Source organism: Ostrinia nubilalis, chromosome 13 (assembly GCF_963855985.1).
Source record: "Ostrinia nubilalis chromosome 13, ilOstNubi1.1, whole genome shotgun sequence".
In the NCBI taxonomy this organism is placed as follows: Eukaryota; Metazoa; Arthropoda; class Insecta; order Lepidoptera; family Crambidae; genus Ostrinia; species Ostrinia nubilalis.
The window spans coordinates 6273751-6296030 of record NC_087100.1 but is presented as its reverse complement, the minus strand read 5'-3'; the positions used below and the strand labels follow the sequence as shown (position 1 = coordinate 6296030).

Below are 22280 nucleotides of genomic sequence, written 5' to 3'. Positions count from 1 at the left end.
ACTATACACTGATAGATTTAAATATATTGAATCCTGTATGTGCAGTTGTTACTATTACCCCTGGAATTTGCTTATGCCAATGCAATTCTTTTATGTCAGTTTGTCCTTGATGGATGAAAAGCAGTTGTGGTGGGAGGTTCTGAAATTAAAATATTTGATATTGTAGTCTAATTTTCACCTAAGTTATATGAGTAAATAAGGTTAATTATACATTGAAAGTACCTTTAGTTCTTCATCAATAACTTCATCATCATCTCTCTCAACTGCCAAGTCCCATAATGCCACTTGGTTATCTTCACCGGAAGAAGCAAGAACACTAGGCTCTGTCCAGTGCCATTCCACTGATGTGACAGGGGCTGTATGGTGTTTGAATGTTCCCACAGGAGTACTGTCTTTGAACTGTCTTAAATCCCAAATGTGTAGGAAACCATCATCACCACCTAGGAATTAAAGTGATTAATTTTATTGGTTCTCTGTTTGCATCATACTGTAAATCATACATGAATTTTATACATACCACTTGCAATGAATGGTTCTTTAGAATTCCAAGATATAACATTAACATCGCTTTGATGAGCATTCATACAAGTCAGCATGCAAGCCTTGTGAGGAGCTGCTCTTGTGTCCCATATCCTTATAGTTTTATCGACGGAACATGATGATAAGACATTTCTGCAAAACAATTATTTGTTATTATAAATCTGAGACATGACAACCTTTATGCATATTGTGGTGGACTGCAGTGGACTGTATGCGTTTGTGTGTGTTCGAGAGCGCTGACCGGACGATGATGACTGCCGTTGAGAGCTTGCCCTTACTATGTCAGGCGTAGTAGGTGCTACTTGCAGGAATAAAACCACTATTTCACTTGCTGAGACTTCTCGCGTTTATTATTCGCTTCCTTTTCTCAGTTCTTGCTTCTTCAGATCACTTGTTGCTTGGAGCACTTGTTCTCTGAACTGAACAAAACAATACAACATTTTATGACTGTTAACGTTGCTAATCATTTCGAATCAATGAATTAGCGTATTTCTTTGGTCGACGTCGCTAACAATCTCCCCCGCAGTGCGAAGCACTCCCTCTTCTGGATGCGACGTCTTAGTAGGAACCAGGACTACCACTCGTCGCGTCGGTCGCCGTAGCACTCCTCCGGGTGTTCGCACGTTGAGGACTCGTTTTCTTCTGTCCGGACCAGGGTATACCCTCTGAACTTCCCCTCGTGGCCAAGCGTTCCTTGGAAGCGATACGTCGACTGTAAAAACGACGTCGCTGACTCGAGGGTCTTCTGTTTCCCGTCCGGCTATCTTCCTCGGCATCAAAGTTGGCAGGTACTCTTTTAGCCATCTTTGCCAGAAGCGCTGCGCTGTCCTCCAGATCGCCTTCCGGATGGGGTCGCGGTCCTTGAACACGCCTGGCGCCATTGCTCCGCAGGATCTTCCGTTCGAGAAGTGGTTCGGCGTGAGTCTTTCTTTGTCGTTGGGATCCGCTCTTCACAGTGGCAACAACTTGGGAATTCTTCTTTTCTCCGATGTATTCTTCCCCCGTCTCGAAACGATCTTTCTTCCATGTTGTCTTCAACACTGAATCCTTTTCCTTCTTTTTGACGGGACGCTGGTGCGCCTGATGCCCTCTGTTGCTCTTCTTCAGGACACTGCGAGCCCGTTTGTCGGCGTCGTTGCATGGCCGACGTGGCTCCACTCCGATGTCCTCTTTCTCGAAGTGTTGGTGAACCAAGGCTTCCGTTCCATCTTCCACTAATCTGCTGTGGTGCACTAACTTCACTGGATCACTTCTTCCAGTGTTGCATCCATGCAGAACCCATCCAAGGCTGGTCAAAGAGGCAACTGGTTCGGAGGCCTTCCCTCTGCGTAGTCTCCGTGTGACTATCAGCCCCCAATTGTCTTGCCCAATCAGAAGTCTAGGTACTTCTTTGTCGTAGACCAGCTTCTTCTTAATTTTCTTCAGGTGTTTCCAGTTCTGAAGCATTCCTTCTTCGACACCTTGCTTCGTCAGCTTCAAGTTGTCGATAGTTCTCGCTTCCATGTTGAGTTTATTTCTAGAATGGACCCCCTTGATCTTCATGTTGATCTTCTGGGAGTTGCTCTTCACCATTCCGTTCCCCCCGACCATCTTGATGCTGATGGCTTCCGGCTTCCCTTGCGCCCCAATCTTCTTCGCTACTGATGAGTCCAGCAGCGTGACGGTGGATCCTTCGTCTAGGAGCGCGAGCACTCTTGCTGTCCCCTTGGGCCCGTAGAGGTTTACAGGCGTCATCTTCAAGTAGGCCCTTCCGCAGCTCGTGGCGTGCACCGACGACACAACTCCTTTGGCGGGCTTCTCTTGAGTCTTCGTTGCTGCGGACTTCTCCGAGTGAAGACTGGTGTGATGCCACCTCATGCACTTCTTGCACGGCTGTGCCCGGCATGTGTTTCTAGCATGCTTGAAGCGCAGGCATTTGAAGCACATTCTTGCCTTCTTCGCCATTTCCCATTTTTCGTCTACACTGGATTCCCTGTACCTCTTGCACTCGTACAGCCAGTGATTTTCTCGGCATTCTGGGCACTTTTTCACGTCGGTCTTCTGATCTTCGTAGTATCCCTCCGCTTGTGGGACGTGGTGGACCGGCCTCTTGAACGTGTTCTTCTTCTGGTCCCAGGACACTTCTGGGGGAGCGTAGTCGCTGTTCATATCTGCTTCAACTTCCATGAAGTCATACATGAGTTCGAGCGCTGGTTTTCCCTCTGCCCGGCGCTCACGTTGATACATTAGCCACCGAGACTTCATTGTCGGCGGCATCTTGTCGATGAGACACTCCACGGCCCCTGGTGCGCACAAATATTCCGTCTTGCCGAGTGCCCTGATGGTGGCCACGGCATTGCGGACTCGGCTGGCAAACATGCAGATCTCCCCTGATGACTCGTTGACCCTTGGCAGCCTTTCCATCTTCTTTAACTCCGCCAGGGCTATGGCTCCAGGTCTGCCGAACCGGACCTCCAGGCTCTTCATCAGCTCTTCCGGATCCTCGGCGGTGAACAGGAGGCTCTTGACTGCCTCCCTCGCGTGCCCCTGGAGACACCTTCGTAGTCGCGCCAAATTTTGTGCCGGCGTGAAGGAGCGCGCGGTGTCTTCATATGACCTTCTGAACGCGAGCCATTCTTCACATGCGCCATTGAAACTTGGGAGGTCGACCAGTTGTCTTGTGAGGCCACCCTCTGCCCTCTGTGACAGCTTGGTGATGGCCATGGCCAATTCTTGAATATCGGTCCTCCTTTCCGAAGGTAGTGGCTGCGGCGGCGGCGGCGGCGGCAACACTTGCTGCGGCAACGGCGGCAACACTTGCGGCGGCGGCGGCGGCGACGGCAGCGGTAGAACTTGCGGCGGCGGCGGCAGCGGCGCGGCAGTCGGCGGCGGCGGTAGCGGCTGTGGTTTCGGCGGTACCTTCTCGGCGATGATGTCCGACCAATCTTCGATCTGCATTTGCTTGTATTGCACTTCTTCTGGATCCTCTTCCATGTCGGAATCCAATTGGGCCAACTCCAATTCCGCTTTGGCAACTTCCAATTTTTGGCGGGCCACTCTTAATTTGGCCTCTAATTCTGCCCTTCTTCTTGATGAGCGGACGGAGCGCGTGTCTTGATTCACTCTTGACAGTCGCGGCGTTTGTTCATGTACTTGCGGCGTGGGCGGCGCGTACTGTCCTTCAACATTCGGCACGGTGGTCACCGTAGTCGCGGGAGTCGCAGCGGCGGCGGTGGCGGCGACGGAGGCGGCGGCGGCAGCGGCACGTCTCTTCTCTGCTTCCGCGATACGGGCCCTTAGTGCTTCGTGTGGCTTCGTGACGTCGGCGGTTATCTCCTCTGTGTAGGAGCGCAGTGCTGGTTCCCCTCTTCCCAAATGCACGCCGGGCTCTCCTATAACCCGGGTGCTAACAGCCGGCGTGGCGTGGTCCCTGGCGATGCGCGGTGAGGACACGCCCCCGGCGGGATACGGGGTCAGCGTTGATGAAGTATCCGTGGTTTCCGTCGGAGTACTTCCTCCATGAACCGGCGGCGACGTAATTCTCCCTGCGGCGGCGGCGTTAGCCGCGGCGGCGGCACCTCGTAGCTTCTCCGACCTGGTGACAGGCATCTTCGCTATTCCCGTAATCCGGCTACTCGAAGGACCAGGAAAATGTGGTGATCCGGCTCGAAGGACCAGGAAAATGTGGTGGACTGCAGTGGACTGTATGCGTTTGTGTGTGTTCGAGAGCGCTGACCGGACGATGATGACTGCCGTTGAGAGCTTGCCCTTACTATGTCAGGCGTAGTAGGTGCTACTTGCAGGAATAAAACCACTATTTCACTTGCTGAGACTTCTCGCGTTTATTATTCGCTTCCTTTTCTCAGTTCTTGCTTCTTCAGATCACTTGTTGCTTGGAGCACTTGTTCTCTGAACTGAACAAAACAATACAACATTTTATGACTGTTAACGTTGCTAATCATTTCGAATCAATGAATTAGCGTATTTCTTTGGTCGACGTCGCTAACACATATAAAAAAGCATTTTAGATGTTTACCGTTCATTAGGTGACCATTGTATATCTTCTATGGAGCCTGTGTGGCCAACAAGTGGGCGCTGATCCACATCCCAAGAACCAGCTTGATTTGGTTTCCATATGTGTATGTCTCTTCGGCAATCACCAGTAGCTAACACCTAAAAGCAAAATTAATAAGTATTAATAACCTTTATAACTTAATTTTATTAACTTTTATCTAGTAAAAATATAAAAGTTTTCACTTACACCAGGTTCTGTAGGGCACCAATCTATACCAAAACCTTCTTGTTGATGACCACTAAATGAAAACAGTGGTTTCACAGGGTTTGTGACTGTATCTAGATTGTAACGCTCCAAGAGTGTTGGTTCATCAACTGCTTGCAACTGCTGTGTTATATTCCAAATGTCCACACGCCCAAGTTCAGACCAGCTAGCTGCTAAAGTTGAATTTTTGAAATTTGTTGCCTGGAAGAAGAAAGAAATAAGTTTAATAGGTAAATACATACAGGTTAAATAACAGTAGCGCTACAAGATTTTCTGCAACATATAAACCAACCCTTATTCTGTTGACACATCCCTGGTGTTTGATGAAGGCAAATGTCATTTGTGGCTTTTTCTCCTCATCCTCTTCTTCATCTTCGTCCTCATCACTGTCAGACTCTTCATCTTCTTCTGCTTTAGATGTGGGATGTAAATTTGTCATTTTGATAACTAGTAAGCTGTAAACAGTTTCAATTAAGTATCTACTGTCACGACACGAATATAAACTGTAAACTTCGGAATAATTTCAATGAATTTACCTGTTCAAGTGAGCACTGGAAGCCTGTGTTCCAGCGACCATATAAGCGGTCATAGGAAACTGGTCTCTGTCACTTCCTAAATTATCAGTTACTATGTCAAAACTGAGGCATGGAGCCCCGGTCTGAGCTTGATGCAGCATCACATAGGCCGATTGGTCGCATACCAATTGCTCGTCTTCTTTTAGTGGTTGTCCAGGCAAGTAAGTTTTCGGTCCGTCATTGTCTTCCTCGCCTTCATCCATTTGATCATCTTCGCTTTCACTAGAACTCGCATCCATTTGTTCTTCAAGATCGTTAGACATGATTTAGTTAAATTATTTAGCGATTTATAGCGCAAAAATCAGATTTCTGTGAGTAAAAACACGTGGGACCGACTGATTGTCAATTTGTAAATTTGACATTGACAGTTTATTGTAGCGATTCTAATTTTTGTTTTAAGATTAATAAATTAACATTGTCATAAGCGGACTCTATATCTAAAAATGCTGCTGTTACTGATTTATTTTCTGAGAACGCTAGAAGAAGGTCTGTAGAAAATATACTCAAACTATCCGCTGTACTTTTACCTTTTCTAAAACCAAACTGAGTTTTACCCAACAAATTATTTCGCTCTAACGCTCTAAGAACCATTCTAATCTATTTTTAATTAAGTGTTCGGCAATTTTAGAAAATACGGATGCTAATGCTATTGGCCTATAAGAGGATGGTTCTGCAGGATTTTTGAAAGGTTTAAGAATAGGAATAATAATATGAATTTTCCAAGCAGAGGGAATTAAGCCGGATTCAATTACAATATTAATAATATCTAACAAATAACAAAGAGAAGGCGCAGTAAGATGTGATAAAAACGAGTATGGAATGCTGTCTTGGCCAGGGCAGGAATCTGATACATGCTCTAAAACTAATTTTAGTTCTCTCATAGAAAATGGCGAGCTAAAATAGTCGTTAGAACAGTTATTATTAGAAAGTGAATATGTGTAAGGCATTTGAGTAGCGTTAGGAACGTAGTTAGGAGCTAATTTGTTTGTAAAAGCATTTACCCAGTCTAAACTAAAAGAGTTACGATTTGCGATTGATAAAGAAGATCGGAAACGTTTAATATTGTTCCAAACAATAGTGAGTGGAGTGTCTGGCGACAAAGAAGAACAGAACTTTTGCCAGCCAGCTTTCTTTTTTTTCCTCAACAACCGCTTGGTTGCAGCAGTAACATTTTTTAACTTTAAATAGTTTTCCATACTTAGTGAATCGCGACATGCTTTTTCGGCATCTTTTCTTTTTTTAATAGCCGCCGTGCATTCTGGATCCCACCAAGGCGGTGAGGGTAATTTATTGTTGGCAACATTTTTACGTTTAAAAACTGCATCAGCTGATGATTGAATGGCTGACACTAAGCTGTCAAATGAGTTATTGAGGTTATCTTTACAAACTTTCGGCAATAACTTGACTTTCTGCTCAACAGATATGCTAAATGAATACCAATCACAATTGTTTAGAATATATTTACGCAAGGGAGGAAGTGGATCTACAGAACGGTTGTTCTTTGGTAACGTAATGACAATCGGAACATGGTCACTACCATAAGTGGATGATAAACATCTCCAACTCAGACTCAAAGATAGCGTAGGTGAACAAAGTGAGATATCGACAAAACTTAAAGATTGGCCGGGACAGGGTCTCCTTGTTGCTGAACCATCGTTTAAAACGCACAGATTTAACTCGTCTATAAGCTCCACAAGATCACTACCAAATGAATCATTGACTGGTGCACCCCAAAGAGAATGGTGTGCATTAAAATCACCTAAAATTAACACAGGCGCAGGAAGAGATAGGATTAAATTTCTTAAAATCGGAATAACAGATGAATCTTTGCAAGAAATGTATACAGACAGTACTGAAATATCCCCAATTTTTGCAGCTACTGCATTCAAGTGATTATTATTGTAGGAAGGAAGTGCTAGTGATTTAAATAAGTAATGTTTTTTAATCAGTAGAGCGGCACCACCCCACCCATCATCTCTGTCATCTCTCAAGACTGAATAGCCACGAACTCTAAAGTTATAGCCTGGCTTCAGCCAGGTTTCAGAGACAGCTATGGCAAATGGCTGGTGTTGGTTAATTAATGTAATGAGTTCAATTGTTTTAGACGAAATGCTTCTACAATTCCACTGGAGGATTTGATCCATTTTTGATAATGTTATAAATAGAGACTGACAAGTTGTTAATTAAAGAAATGGCAACGGAGTACGGTAATGCAGAGTTAACTATAATATTAATCAATGAAGACAGCAGATTATTTAGATCCTGAGAGGAGACAGAGTGAGAGTCCCCTGCAGATGAGGGCTCAGACAAGAAACCACAACCATTTTGTGGTGATGGAATATGATCAATTAAAGACTCGTGTGCTTTCTTGTCATAGCCTGGTGGGAGCTGAGTAATTCTTTTCCTATTTATAAAAACTGTCTTTTTGTATGAATTTTGTTCTGTTACAGGTTTTGAAGGTGAAGGTGATTTGGGAGAACTAGCTGTGACATCTGAGTATGACTTAGTGAATGGAAACTGTTTAGAGGCTTCTAGATATGATACTGTGTTAACTGACATATAATGCTTTATGTTTTTTTGTCGTATAAATTCGGGACAGGTTTGTTCATTTGCTTGATGTTTCCCTGCACAATTAATGCAGGAAACATCTGTCTCGTCGCAATTAGAGCCTGAGTGGTCCCCGGTGCATTTAAAGCACCTGGGTTTGCTTCTGCATTGAACCCTGGTATGTCCAAAACGACAACAGTTAAAACACTGAATTGTTGGGAATATGTACTGGTCAACAGGCAGTGAGGAAAAAAAGGAATAAATTCGGGGAGGAAGAGCTTGACCATCGAATGTAAGGACTACCGTCTGAGTGGGCAACCATTTAGGGCCTTCAAGTGATGTAACTTTGCGGCTAAGCCGGCGAGACCGAATGATTGGACCAAAGCCTTCAGGAACTCTTAAATTTCCTACAATCTCTTCATGCGACCATTCGCAGGGAATGCCTTTGACAATGCCCATTTTGGTGATATTGTATGTTGGGATAGATAAAACATAATCATGTAATATAATTGGATTACACAAAAATGAGTTTGCCGCACCAGGTGTTTTGAATGTCACTGCCAATCGATTTCGCCCTATTCGTTTAATGCCATCATCCAAAATATTTTTTAAATTATTTCTGAATAGAAAATTCCCAAATTTGATGGGGTGAAGAGTGGAGCCAGAGTTGGGAGTTTCTTTTTGTTGGACATGTACCAGAAAAGGACCTGCATCCTGATCCTGGTAATTGTTTCTGCCTATTATATGGTTATTCTGTTGAGAATGTTGGATCACCGGAGCTGGAGGAGCTTGCGTTAAAATTTCTTGAAAAGCAGTGGTAATGTGCATTTTAGGAGAGGATTTGGTCTTTAATAAATGTTTGTTAATTTTTTTCTGAGTTTTTCTATTTGTTACTAGTTTAAATGACTCAAATTCTTTTACATGTTGGTTAGATATGAAATTATCAGCCTCTATTAAGGTCAATAAAGGATTGGACTGAGATTGTGGAGTGGCTGGGGGAGGATCAGGGTCAGGAGCTGGTTCCGTCTCCATAGTTTATAAATATGCAAATGGACTTACCCCTATATAATATATACACTAATCACACTAAATTACTAATTTACAACAATTTTTTTACAAAATATACACAAACTAACAATAAAATACGAATTAAATAAAAACAGATAGACCGCCCTTTTCAACTTCCCGCCAAAAAGTCGACAGTTTATTGACAAAACAAAGTAAACAATTTCACGGATTTGGACGAAGTCCTTTTAGCACAGAGCCCCGATTACGGTAACTTTTAACGTCTACAATCCAGACGCGTTTCTGATTCTGCGATACGATTGGTCAAAACAGCTGACGTACGCTGTTGAACGACCAATCGTATCGCAGAATCGAGAAGCGTGTCTGGATTGTAGACGTTAAAAGTTTACCGTAATCGGGGCTCAGGTTAATGAAGTTCCAGACTTCCAGAGATTTGATAATTTGATCAAAAAAATAGATCGTTACTTTATAGGAGCCCAAAGAAAGCGTGATGTTTTCGAAATCGATCCAAAATAACGCCAGAGAGAAGGCATTCAAGATCATTAACATAAATATCAGTGAATTTGTCACGTTTTGTCAGATGTCCATGGGAGTGGGCGGGTTTTTTTGATAAAAGATAAAAGGTTGGATATTTTTATTGTTGTGTGTCGTATCAGTATCGTACTGTTCGTTCAATACAATACGACTCCGAAAAAAAAACTTAAATACATCTCTGTCTGTCTGTGATGTCATGTCAACTGTCAATGTCAGAAAGCAAATTTTTAGGTTATGTTACGAATGTGGAACTTTTTTTAGTAAAAGTTTATTTATGTGTTTACTGTGTATCCTGATCCAGAACGGAATAACTACATACTTAGTGATTTGAAAAGAGACTGATAACAATATTAACCAATCGTTATGGCTCATCGTTGTCTAAGGCTGTTACAAGTTATTAGAAATAGGACTTCAATCCCTTGTATATTTAAATCAACTTCGATTAGTACAAATATTGAGCCTAAATCGATTAAAATTAATCAAATAAAAACTGAAGACAACTTCACGTATTTGGATGATCCAGACCAGTTTGGAACATTGACAAAAAGTGTTAAAGTTATAGAAGATGAATTCAGTGATCCCGGCGACGTCCAAGAACAAGAATACATTCAAAACAATCCATTGCCCAACCAAAAGTTAACCACTAAACAGTATGCAGATTTAATTAAGCAGTATTTATCACATAAAAGACTCAAAGAGGCTATTAATGTGTTAGAAGTAAGGATGTTGACTGTGGATAGAGTTAAACCTGAAAATTACATTTACAATATATTAATTGGTGCTTGTGCTGAAGTGGGTTACACAAAAAAAGCATTTAAATTATTTAATGACATGAAAAAGCGAGCTTTAAAACCTACAGGTGATACTTACACATGTTTGTTTCATGCATGTAGCAATAGTCCATGGGCTAAAGATGGATTATTGCATGCAAAAAATTTAAGATCTTTAATGATTGAAAAAGGTATAGAGCCCAATTTAACAAATTATAATGCAATGATCAAAGCATTTGGGAGATGTGGAGATATTGCAACAGCATTTCAAATTGTTGATGAGATGATATCCAAAAAAATCAAAATCCGAGTTCACACATTAAACCACCTTTTACATGCTTGTATTTCTGACAAAGAGTCTGGCTTAAGACATGCCCTTGTTGTTTGGAGGAAAATGTTGAGAATGAGAGAAAAACCTAATCTTTTTTCATTCAATCTCATGCTAAGATGTGTCAAAGATTGTAACTTGGGTTCCAAAAATGATATTGAAGAATTGGTATGTTTACTCAGAGAACACATTGCAATTGGATCAAGGCATGTTGAAGTTATGCAAATTGATGCTTCAGAAGCAAAACCCCATATCAGTGATGATAATAAAATATTGCAATCTTTGCCAGGTAAAAATATAGAAAATTCTAATGAGATTATTGTAAGTGACAAAAATAATGATAGAGATTCTGTTAATATTACTATAACAAATAATTTATCTAAACATACACAAGTGGAAGACAGAAGAACTGTACCTAATTTACTTTCAAAAATTGTGCAAATGCAGCAAGTACTGTCTTTACAAGAAGTACACTCTGTCCAAGATAAATTTGCCATTGTGGGTGGGCTAGATGACTTTCTGAAGGAAATGCAAATCTACTCAGTCAAACCAGATATCAAAACATTCACTCAAATGCTTCCACTGATAGATAATACACCAGAAGCTGAAAATCACTTACTTGAAACCATGAAAACTCAAGGAATCAGAGCTGATATTGATTTCTACAATAATCTTATAAAGAAGAGATGTTTAAGAACAGATTATGATGGTGCATTTGTAAGTATGAAAAATTACACATCTTGCATAAATAATTAAAGAAATAAGTACCTAACAAATGATTTAAAAAATGTTTAATCTTTCAGGCTGTCAAAGACTTGGTTGAAGAAGAATGTAAAATTCGGAACAAAAAGATACATCCCCTGAAAAAGAAATTCAGACTGAAATTCAATATAATGACATATGGTGTATTAGCACTAGCTTGCAGAACAAAAGAAAGTGCTGATAAGTTATTAACTGAAATGAATGAAAATAAATTGAAGTATGTAATTATTTTTCAGGCACAAACTTTAAATTATTGTTATTCTGCCTTGTTAATTAACCAATATTCATTTTTATGTTGCAGGGTAAACATTGAAATCCTAGGAACACTATTAAAAAATGGTGCTATGAATATGGACTTTGAATATGTATTGTACATGATGGAAAAAGTTAAAGAGGAGAATATTAAAGTAAATGAAGCATTTTTAAAACATTTGGAAACCTTATCTGATAGGTGTACAAAGAGAATAGCTCAGGTTAGTATTTAAGATTCAATGGAACAATATTACATTTCTGTTCTGTTAAAATTATTAATACATCTGTAAATTGTTTGTTTTTTTTAGGCTCAAACTACTCCTACTCCATCAGCAAATGCAGTTATGAGAGGTTCTAAAAACTTCATGAAAGTCTATAAAACTTGGCTAAAGGATGTAAATGTTTATGAACATCTGAAACCAGAACACCCATGGCAGCAGTTTGAAGAAACATATCCAGAGACAGTACAGCGTTCTAATGTAGAAATAAAGGAGCCTAAAAGATTTTATAAACGAAATCGAAAATTTGTGCAGTATAAACTGTAATAAAATAACATTATAATATTTATTGAGTTTTATTACATTATCTGTGTTGTACAAATATTTGCGACTGATTAAATTTTGATGTGGTGAAGTTTGCGGTTGAGTTCTTCAAACTTCAAGAGTTTCCGAATGAAGAAGTCGCCGTAGCGATGGGCCACCTTCGTGTCGGCGATATGGATCATGTCATTGTCAATATAGAAGTCCAACTGAAACAACATTACAAATTGAATTTGTGTAAATGCAGACAAATGCGTTTGTATGGCGAAGGCAACATCTGTTAACTCCTGCACCTAAGCTTATTAGCATGTATGGAGTGGGTTCAACTCGGTAGTCTAACAGACTGCGAATGTCAACGCTCGAATCGGCAGTCCTATGCTGTCAGCATCACACCGTTTCTCTCGTCATCAAATATCAAACAGCACGAACCTCAGATCCGCTCTGGAACTTTCCATCCAGGCCGCTGGGGCCTTTAGTCCAGACGACGTTCTTCATCTTGTGCTTGAAGCAGAGCAGGTGGATGGCCAGCGAGGCGTGCTCGCGCGCCACGTCCCGGTCGCGGTCGCTGCCGCGCGCCGCCATCATGAAAGCTGCCAGCTTGGCCAGCGGGAGCGTCGTGTACAGCTTCAGGTAAGACCGGATGGTCGGCAGCATCTTTTGCTGGCGGACCTGTGGACGTAATAAGTATTTATTTTGTTATAGTGACAAGGATGCAGGAAGACAATCCGAAATTAAATTGGGACACAAATTACAACAACTTTCGAAACTGAAATTATATCAGTAGGACGAATACTACATGGCAAAGTATTTTTTTAGCATTCGTGATTTATCTTTTCTTCATCATGCGTTATTATAAATTCGTAGTATGCATATATTAACATCGATATGATACTGGCCGATTCCTCATACAAATAGAAGCGGACCAAACTATCTTCGGATAAAAAGTCTGTAGTCTGCATGAACTTTTAAAGTTTCGAATCTTTGATGACCTGCGTCTGGTGCTAGACGGCGTCGCGGCCGTAGTTAGAACTAGGCTCGACAAAGCCGCAGAAACTTCGTCCTAGGATGCTAGCGTGGCACAGGATAATCAAACTAGACCTTTTGAAGTTAAGCACTGAAGATGACCTCATCCATGAAGACTTGCGTCTGGTGCTTGACGGCGTGGCAGCCGTAGTTAGAACTTGGCTCGACAAAGCCGCAGGAACATCGTCTATGATGCTGGCGTGGCACAGGATAATCAAACTAGACCTTTTGAAGTTAGGCACAGAAGATGACCTCATCCATGAAGACTTGCGTCTGGTGCTTGACGGCGTCGCGGCCGTAGTTAGAACTAGGCTCGACAAAGCCGCAGAAACATCGTCCTAGGATGCTGGCGTGGCACAGGATAATCAAACGAGACCTTTTGAAGTTAGGCACTGAAGATGACCTCATCCATGAAGACTTGCGTCTGGTGCTTGACGGCGTCGCGGCCGTAGTTAGAACTAGGCTCGACAAAGCCCCAGGAACATCGTCCTGAGATGCTGGCGTGGTAGAGGATAACCAAACTGGACCTTTTGAAGTTAGGCACTGAAAACTGCCTGGATGCGGGCGGCGCAGGATCGGTCGTTATGGAAATCCTTGGGGCCCCTAAAGATTTCTCTGGCCCTTTGTCCAGCAGTGGACATCATTTGGCTGAAACGAACAAACTGAAAAGTACCTCGTCCATGAAGACCTGCGTCTGGTGCTTGACGGCGTCGCGGCCGTAGTTGGAGCCGGGCTCGACGGGCGGCGGGCAGGGCGCCAGGAACTTGGGGCAGGCGAAGGTGAAGCAGCTCTCGAACTCGCCCAGGTCGCCGTACTGCATCTTGAACATCTTCTCGTGGTAGTTCTTCTCGCGGAGCACCTGGACAATAATATTGTGTTGTTAGCTAAGTGTTGCTTGAATCAAATGACGTCCGTGGCTGGACAAAGGCCTTAACATTTTCTAACAACAAAATAAGCATAGTTTTGCAGGGCAATCGAATACCGCACTTAGCCTCATGATAGGGCCATTGTGCGCGAACAAAATAAGCATATAAGATTGTATTAAAGATGTTACAAAAATTTTTTTTTATTTTTTTTTATACACAACGAGGAAGCTCTTGGCCTGTATCTCACTTGATGGTAAGTGATGATCAGGCCGAAGGTGGAAGCGAGCTTCACCCGGAATCCTCAACCACAGAGGAACTGGCTAGCTTATTATTTTATGTAATCAGTATTTATGTAATATTTGAAGGTTTCAAAAGAATTTTTATGATTTCACTTGGAAACTATTGATGTGGATTTTGTTACATTATGCTGTCTGTTTACAGTTGTTAAGATAATTGGAAGCTGCAATAAAAGCACAATTCTTAGTGAAGAAGTCAATCAAATGAAGACGCAATGCTTGTAAATAAAACCTTATGCTCACCTGCTGAATGGACTCATCAACACACTGGGGATGCAGCACCAGGCATATAGCCAGCAGATTATACATCTGCTCCGTCTGCTTGTTGATCTGATCGTTCTGATAAGAGCGAGCAGAGAACAGCTGCTTAGTGCGCTGAACATACAGCAGCGCGGTTGACAGCGTGCGGATGGCGTCGGCGTAGCGCCGCATCATCATGTACGCGAAGCCCACGTAGTAAGAGGTGGAGACCTGGCACGCGGGCACGTGAGAGTAGGTCGACTTCTTGTGCAGCTCGATGTTTTCCAGCACCTGAAGTGATGTTCAACTGTGTTACTTATCTTATAAATAGATATAAATTAGATACATGGACTTTCGTAACTCTTAAAAAGTATGCAAAACTACTTCGGATTTTGATGAAAGGAATAGAGGTCAAGGTTCAAGGAAAAAAATTGTATAGTTTTTATACCAGCTTTTTAAACAGGGTCACGTGCGCGATAAAGTTTTTCTGTGATAGACCGAAAGCCACAGGCTAGCTTTTGCCTAGAGTAATCTAGTTTAAAACATATAGATGAAAAAATATTTATTTCTATACTGTATCTATCTTTGTCTTGAATACAAACCTTAATCGCCTGGTAGTAGTCTCCAAGCAGCGAGTGCAGCCGCAGGAGCCCCACCAGCGAGAAGTATCCCAGCATCTTGTAGAGGGTGTGGCGGCCGAACTCGCCCGCCACGGAGTCGGGGTCACCGCCGGCAGTGTAAACCTGATTACAGACACATTTGTTAACATCTAGCTGCTAGATAGTTAAGGAAGAAAGCTCAGAGCCCTCCACATTGCAGGCCAAATCCTCCACTTTAATAATAATAATATAAGCCTTTATTACTGGATTACATGGTATTTTACAACATTAACATTTCATTTTACAATTTAGCTGCACTCATCTCCAGTTTGTCCTTGGACATAGGCCTCCTCCAATGATCTCCATGCTTCTCTGTTTCTAGCCATTTGTGGCCATAATGGCCCTGCTAATTCGCGGATATCGTCCTCCCATCTTTTTGCTTGTCTGCCTCTGCTTCTTTTTCCTTCACGGGGATACCATTCCGTTACGACTCTTGTCCATTTCTCTTTCTTTTCCCTTATTAGGTGTCCCGTCCACTGCCATTTCAACTTTTTAGTTGTTGCAACAACACTTCTGAATTTGGTTTTTGATTTTATTGTGTTTAGGTTTATCTTGTGTTTAAGTTTCACTCCTAATACACTTCCTAATCCTCCACTTAGCTCTGTAGTGTCTGTAGTGGAGAGTGGAAACAGAGTGCTTTCACATTTAGGCGACTTTAGCAGCGCGACCGTCGCGCGACAAGACGCCCTGCTGCTGCCCTAATGTTAAGGTGGTCTAAATGAACAGAATTTGCTTGCAATTACTTAAATATAGCCATTATTTACCTCAAGTTGGCGCTTGATGTTGGACTTGTCCACAAGGGAATGCAGAACATTCAGTATGCAGAGAACATTCCATGCCTTGTTCTCAGTATTAAGAGCCTCGATCTCAGCAGGGCTCAACTTAGAGGTGCGTGACCTGTAACATAATTATGAGGGTTTATACTTGCATGCAGAGGATTTTGTAGTTTCTTCCGACCAAGTGATTTCTAGTACATAATTAATCATAACATTGCATGCAAAATAAACAAACAGAACATCTCTTATTGGAACTTGTGTGTATTATCTGATAGTGATGATTATTTTCTCATAACAAAACGAAGATACATACCTATATTGGGCAAAAGATTGAAACTGGTAGACAAACTCATCAATGAGCTCCCAAAGCCATTGGTCAGGCAACTCTAAGGGAACCGGGGTTTCGGCAGACAAAATATAGTTGAACAAGTCACAGTAATTGTAAAATGAAGTGAATCGTTGTTCAGGTTTTGGTCCTCCTGGGACACGCGCGTAGATATCGCGATAGTACAGCTCTTTGTACAGGATCATGAAAACCTAAAAAGTAATAGTTATAGAATCAAATCAAATTAATGTTTACTAATTACTGATCTTTTAGATGTATTTAAGTCACCTGGATTGGATTATGGATTACATTATAGGCACAGTAAAGAATGCAGTTTAATTTTATTATAAACTTACATAATATTATCATATTAATATAGTATCTTCTTGGGTTCTTAAAAATAATGCTACTTACATGATCATTATCAACAACAGGTGCCACTTCATTTTCCTCTGGCCAAGGAGTGTTCTCAAAATACTGTTCTGTTAGTTTTGGGAAAGTGTTTTCATAGAGATTTAGGATCTCATAAGTTACACCTTCATTTATCATATTGCGGAAATACACCAAGAACTTTTTCACCTGAAAATAAGGCATAAAGGTGACATTACACAGGTTTAGGTAAACACTTAAAAACAAAATGTACTTTTGTTTATTTCTACTGATTCTTTAATTTCTATCGAGCCTTTAGTTATTTTAATACAGTACTTTCTACAATAGCTATCTGCCATTCTAACTGGTTGTAAAATTGCCTATGATATTATTCTCAAATTTTACCTAATATTAAGCCTTCCATATAGGTAATGAAACAACAATTTAATATGCAACCAATATGCTGAGATTTAGTTCGATGTTCAGAAAGCTTAAAGGAACAAGAGTATAGCAGGAAAATAAAACAGGTTAGAGCAGGTTAGAGAAATATTACTCACCATCTCAGGCATTTTATAGTATGACCTATCATATTCCAAGTCATACTGTGGGTCCCCAGTATGCGGTTCGTAGTCCCCAAAGGACTCATATCCTCCCTAAAATGAAACATCCCATTTATTGTATGAAATTGAACGAATTGCTTACGTTTTCGATGAAACATTCTAGGTTATATGACACCAAGTTAAACATATTCTATAGGAATCTTTTACGTCATACCTCGTTGTAATCATCACTGGAATACATTTTCTTTATTTTAATATTATTTTGTCATGTGAATTTCGCATTAACCAAATAAACAGCAAGAATGCACACGCGAGGACTTTCTGCCAAAGACCGACCCACAGACTAAAAATTTTCTTTTTTTTTAAATTATTCGTGAAAGTAGACAAACAGATAGAAAGGAGTACCTCTGACTCTCTAATCTGTGCCTCTGACAGTTTGGGAATTTTCACCTGTGATATCCGCCTAGCATTTTCTATGAATAAATCTCTACTTGCAGCCTTTTTAGACATAACAGCAGCTTATGATAATGTGTTATTACCTATTCTTAAAAATAAACTTATTTTGCTTAATGTTCCTATAATATTAGTAAATTTCATTATGAACATATTATCTGAGCGATTCATTAACGTTTCAAGTGGCGAATCGACAAGATCTAGATCAATCTGGCGAGGCTTACCTCAAGGATCAGTTTTAAGTCCTTTATTATTTAATATTTACTCTTATGATTTAGAATCATCTTTACATAACAAAGTTAACATTTTACAGTATGCAGACGATCTTGTTATGTATATTACTGGTTCAAACATTCAAAATTTGTGTGAGTCTTTGTCTACCACTCTAAACGTTTTAAAGACATGGCTAGATAAAAATGGCTTAAGTCTGTCAGTAAATAAGAGTTCAATAGTTCTATTCTCCAGGATGCGATGTCCACCGCCTATTTCTGTGTATTATGATAATTCGGCTATACCTGTTCATAATGAGGCTAAGTTTTTAGGTTTAATCCTCGACTCTAAGTTAACCGGTTTACCTCATTTGTACTATATACTAGCTAGGTGTGAAAAGCTTTTGAATATCTTAAGATGCTTATCGGGAGTTTGGTGGGGTGCACATCCTTATAGTCTGAAACTTGTGTATAACGCTATTATTCGAAGTGTTCTAGATTATGGGTCTTTCTTTTTGGAACCTTGTAGCATTGTGGGTTTGCGCAAACTTGACACTGTTCAATCTAAAGCCCTTCGTATTGTCACTGGTGCAATGCGGTCTAGTCCTAATAATGCGGTCCAAATTGAATGTGTTGAGCCTCCCCTTAGTCTTCGAAGGCAATTTTTAAGTGATAAATATCTATTTCGTGCATTTCAATTTCTTAATCATCCTCTCTATTCTAAGTTGCAAGATTTGTCAGAATATGTAGACTCTGTACCTTATTGGACTCATAAAACTACACCGTGCCTTGTCATAAGTTTTCGTAAATATATTTCATTACAAGCTCCTAGCCATAGATCTGCATACATGCCTCTGTTCTGCTCCAATTATGAATCCCTAATTCTCTCCCCTGACATTTATTTCGACTTGGATATTCCAAAATATGGTAGTTCTGCTTTCTCTACTTTTAACCTTGTTTTAGAATCTAATGGCTGGCATGATTGGCACCATATTTATTGTGACGCTTCGAAACATTCACCTGATGGTAACGTGGGCGTAGGAGTTTTTCATTATCAGTACAAAATAAATCAAAAAAAGATGTTCCCCCCTGAGACGTCAGTATTTACAGGTGAATGCTATGGTTTATACAAATCATTAGAATATATATTACTCATGAAACTTAAAAAGTCCATAATTTTTTCAGACTCAAAAAGTGCATTACAAGCTTTTGCTAAATTCCCTTTTAAAGCTAATATTAATTTTCCAATAATTATTGATAGTAGAATATTACTTAACAAATGCCGACTGAATGGTTTTCAGGTAATTTTTGCCTGGATCCCCTCTCACAGTAATATTCCCGGTAACGAAATAGCAGATAAAATGGCAAATGAGGCAGTACAGTGTGGAGATATTTTCCCATATAAAAACTTCTCTCATGATTTAGCTTCCCTTCCTAAATCCTATCTTCGTAAAGCTTGGGAAGGTGAATGGAACAGTAGTGACCTGGTTAAAGGGAAGCATTATAAGAGTATACAGCCCAATATCCCGGTTAAACCTTGGTTTTTCAGAACGACGCTCGATAAGACAGCCACCTCTATTCTTATTCGCATGCGGTTAGGGCATACGTGTACGCCAGCACATTTAGCCAGACTTAAAATCATTGATAGTAATTTATGCGATTGTGGCTCTGAAGTAGGTGATATTAATCACATCCTGTTTTCCTGTCCGAAGTATGATCGCTCCTTTTTTATGTCCTCATTGTTAACCCTCCGTGTCCCTTTTCCCACTTGTATTAATACCCTTTTATGCACAAACGATCAAAATATTTATAAATGTATCTCCTTATTCCTATCTAAAAATGATATAAAGGTTTAGTCTTTGTACCTCATATATGTTTTAAATTATATTTTTAATATCTTATTACATCTACCTACCTACCTATATTGATCCTATCCTTTTTAATTTCCGAAATTCCGATATTTCCTACATTTTCGTTTCCCTACCTTTGTCGTGGCAAATGCACAAGCCGTGCGAGCCAAAAAAAAAAAAAAAAAAAAAAAAAAAAAACAGATAGAAAGAGAAAGAATTCATAGACAAGACTAAAACTGTGATATTATGGCCCGTGAATTTTTGAGGAACAAATCAGTGTGGTCTTTTAATCGTAATGAAATCGTACAAAAAATTGTGGTGATACATTTGGTTTATGAATGAACCTAAAAACTGGCAAAAAGGTTTTCACGAATGACTTGAGTAAGGACTAAGGTTGGCTAGTTTTTACTTTTTGACTTCTTGCCGCCAAGTTCCTACGGGACTAAGTCAACGAAGCTAGGTAATAGAGACTCACAAACATTCCTATATTCGTTTCGCACTTGTTAATAAGCATAACTTTGGAGAAGGTCGTAGGTTCAGACCATACGCGCCATTACTAATTAAAAGCAAATACGATACCGATACGATACTATGCATGCAAGTTATGCAACACTATACTTATTTGGATTATATTTAAAAAAATAGTCACTTTGACAGACAGTTGATTTTTTGACAGAACGACCGCAGAAGAATCAAGTGAATCAAGTCGCAAATTCGCAAGAATCTAAGACTTGAAATTACTAGAAAATTAAAGTAATTTTTAAATTTCGTACGCTGTTTTCACAATGCTCGTAAAAAATATCACGAATTTGGTGGTTCGTAGCTCCTTCGCTGCAGGAAAGAATGCACAAATTCTTAGAAACTTTTCAATGACTTCTGCAAAATGCGACATTGTGAAAATTCAAAGCACTGATGATTTTAAGGCTAAAGTCATCAATAGCAAAGTTCCAGTAGTTGTAGATTTTTTCGCTACGTGAGTATTATATCGCTAGCTGTTTTAAGTATAAAAAATACACTTGAAATGTTAAAAATTATTTGTCAAATTATTATATTATTTTTGTCCCTTAGCTACTTTCAAATCAATTATTTCATTAAATCAACCTTTGAAATTGTTTTTAATTGGGCATAATTAATTGTCTCTGTATTCAAATTGGGTACAGAGGTTATTCTATTTATCTTGTTGTTACATCATTTTTATCACTGATCCTAATACTTTTTACTGTCAATAATAAATTACTATGATAAGATAGACCCTCAGGCAATAATCTTGTTTTCTTAAATGTCTTATTTCAGGTGGTGCAATCCATGTAGGCTGCTGACTCCTCGTCTGGAATCCATCATCTCAGAAAGCAAAGGAAAAGTAATCCTGGCTAAAGTGGACATTGATGAGCAGACAGACTTGGCATTAGATTATGAAGTCAGTTCTGTCCCTGTATTAGTCGCCATCAAAGATGGGAAAGTGCAGCAACGCCTGGTGGGTCTGCAAGACACTGACAAACTGCGCAAATGGATTGAACAATTCACTTCCGAGGAATCTAAGGCAGAAGTCAAAGCTTAAGATTCATCAACAGTGCACATGTACCTACTTCTTAAATTATTGTTGTTACCAAATTAGTTGAACATAATAAATTGAAATAAAACAAATGCCTTATTCTTGTAGACATTGTATTAAATCCCTAGCTCTTTTATAAATTGTATCATCTGGCTTGATAGGTTTATTTGAATCTTCTGTTTCTTCTGTCTCACTTTCTTTTTCATCAGCATTCTCGTCATTCTGTGCTTCTGTCCAATCATCCATTTGTTTAATGATTTTATTAGAATCATCTAATAACATGTTCCTTATATTTCCTTTGGCAGATTCAAAGTATTCCATTAGTAAAGGCCATGATTCATTTGGAATAAGCTTTTGTGAAAATTTATTTTTGTAAAGCCATACTTGTTTTGCCTTCATAAATTTCCAGTTGGATCTATTGTGTTTCCATTGTGAGAGGTAAATTAAGCACTGGGACTTCAGCTGATCTTTGGACGCAGCTTCCATTTCAGCTTGTCGCTGAGCATGCTTCTCTTTTTTCATCTGACGAATAGACTTCTTATTCTTCTTGTCAGTTGAATTATCATTCTGTTGAATTTGCTTCTTCTTCTTCTTTTTTCTCTTGGGTTCATTTTCACACTCCGAGTCATCATCTGAATGTTGCCGTTTTTGGGGTTTCAGGTCAAACTCAGCTTGATCATCACTTGGTGGTACTGTATTAGATTCATCCAAAACTTCGTTGTCATCACCTGCTGATCCGTGCAACTGATTATGTGGTTTTCCTTTTTTCATTTTACGTTTTTTATTGCCTTTTATCTTTTTCTTGTTATTACCCCCCATGATTTACTCATAAATAAATAATTAAATTTGAGGTTATCTCACATGTGATGTCAAATTTTTGACTTTGTTGTTTTTAATTTGGTGGACGCAACCCACAGATCTGTGACGCAACCAAAATGAGGCTCAATCTCATTCATTCATAACCGGTACGT

The 22280-nt window shown here is 40.1% G+C and overlaps 5 protein-coding genes and 1 long non-coding RNA gene across 6 annotated transcripts; 3 read left to right on the top strand and 3 right to left on the bottom strand.

Annotated features, from left to right (window-relative positions):
* LOC135077468 (glutamate-rich WD repeat-containing protein 1) lies at nucleotides 1-5734 on the bottom strand. Its single transcript, XM_063972015.1, has 7 exons — nucleotides 5335-5734; nucleotides 5091-5253; nucleotides 4781-4999; nucleotides 4556-4692; nucleotides 518-672; nucleotides 223-440; nucleotides 1-139 (listed from the first exon to the last, which is right to left on the bottom strand). Exons 1-7 carry the CDS (start codon nucleotides 5634-5636, stop codon nucleotides 2-4), a joined length of 1332 nt encoding a protein of 443 aa, XP_063828085.1. The 5' UTR covers nucleotides 5637-5734; the 3' UTR covers nucleotide 1.
* A 695-nt stretch (nucleotides 5735-6429) lies between these two features.
* Nucleotides 6430-8790, top strand: LOC135077465 (uncharacterized). The gene is made up of 2 exons (XR_010258466.1): nucleotides 6430-7650; nucleotides 7824-8790. It is a non-coding gene; the product is annotated as an uncharacterized LOC135077465 (long non-coding RNA).
* Nucleotides 8791-9683: 893 nt separating this feature from the next.
* LOC135077463 (pentatricopeptide repeat-containing protein 1, mitochondrial) lies at nucleotides 9684-12155 on the top strand. The gene is made up of 4 exons (XM_063972012.1): nucleotides 9684-11295; nucleotides 11382-11557; nucleotides 11642-11813; nucleotides 11901-12155. Exons 1-4 carry the CDS (start codon nucleotides 9844-9846, stop codon nucleotides 12135-12137), a joined length of 2037 nt encoding a protein of 678 aa, XP_063828082.1. The 5' UTR covers nucleotides 9684-9843; the 3' UTR covers nucleotides 12138-12155.
* LOC135077464 (eukaryotic translation initiation factor 3 subunit L) lies at nucleotides 12148-17601 on the bottom strand. The gene is made up of 10 exons (XM_063972013.1): nucleotides 17460-17601; nucleotides 17243-17338; nucleotides 16731-16895; nucleotides 16305-16528; nucleotides 15980-16112; nucleotides 15159-15299; nucleotides 14560-14847; nucleotides 13828-14013; nucleotides 12561-12800; nucleotides 12148-12340 (listed from the first exon to the last, which is right to left on the bottom strand). The coding sequence occupies exons 1-10, from the start codon at nucleotides 17484-17486 to the stop codon at nucleotides 12206-12208; spliced, it is 1635 nt and encodes a 544-aa protein (XP_063828083.1). The 5' UTR covers nucleotides 17487-17601; the 3' UTR covers nucleotides 12148-12205.
* A 2846-nt stretch (nucleotides 17602-20447) lies between these two features.
* LOC135077462 (thioredoxin, mitochondrial) lies at nucleotides 20448-21416 on the top strand. The gene is made up of 2 exons (XM_063972011.1): nucleotides 20448-20730; nucleotides 21051-21416. The coding sequence occupies exons 1-2, from the start codon at nucleotides 20543-20545 to the stop codon at nucleotides 21313-21315; spliced, it is 453 nt and encodes a 150-aa protein (XP_063828081.1). The 5' UTR covers nucleotides 20448-20542; the 3' UTR covers nucleotides 21316-21416.
* On the bottom strand, nucleotides 21318-22210 carry LOC135077461 (uncharacterized protein C7orf50 homolog). The gene has a single exon (XM_063972010.1). It carries the CDS (start codon nucleotides 22126-22128, stop codon nucleotides 21406-21408), a length of 723 nt encoding a protein of 240 aa, XP_063828080.1. The 5' UTR covers nucleotides 22129-22210; the 3' UTR covers nucleotides 21318-21405.
* Nucleotides 22211-22280: the final 70 nt, after the last annotated feature.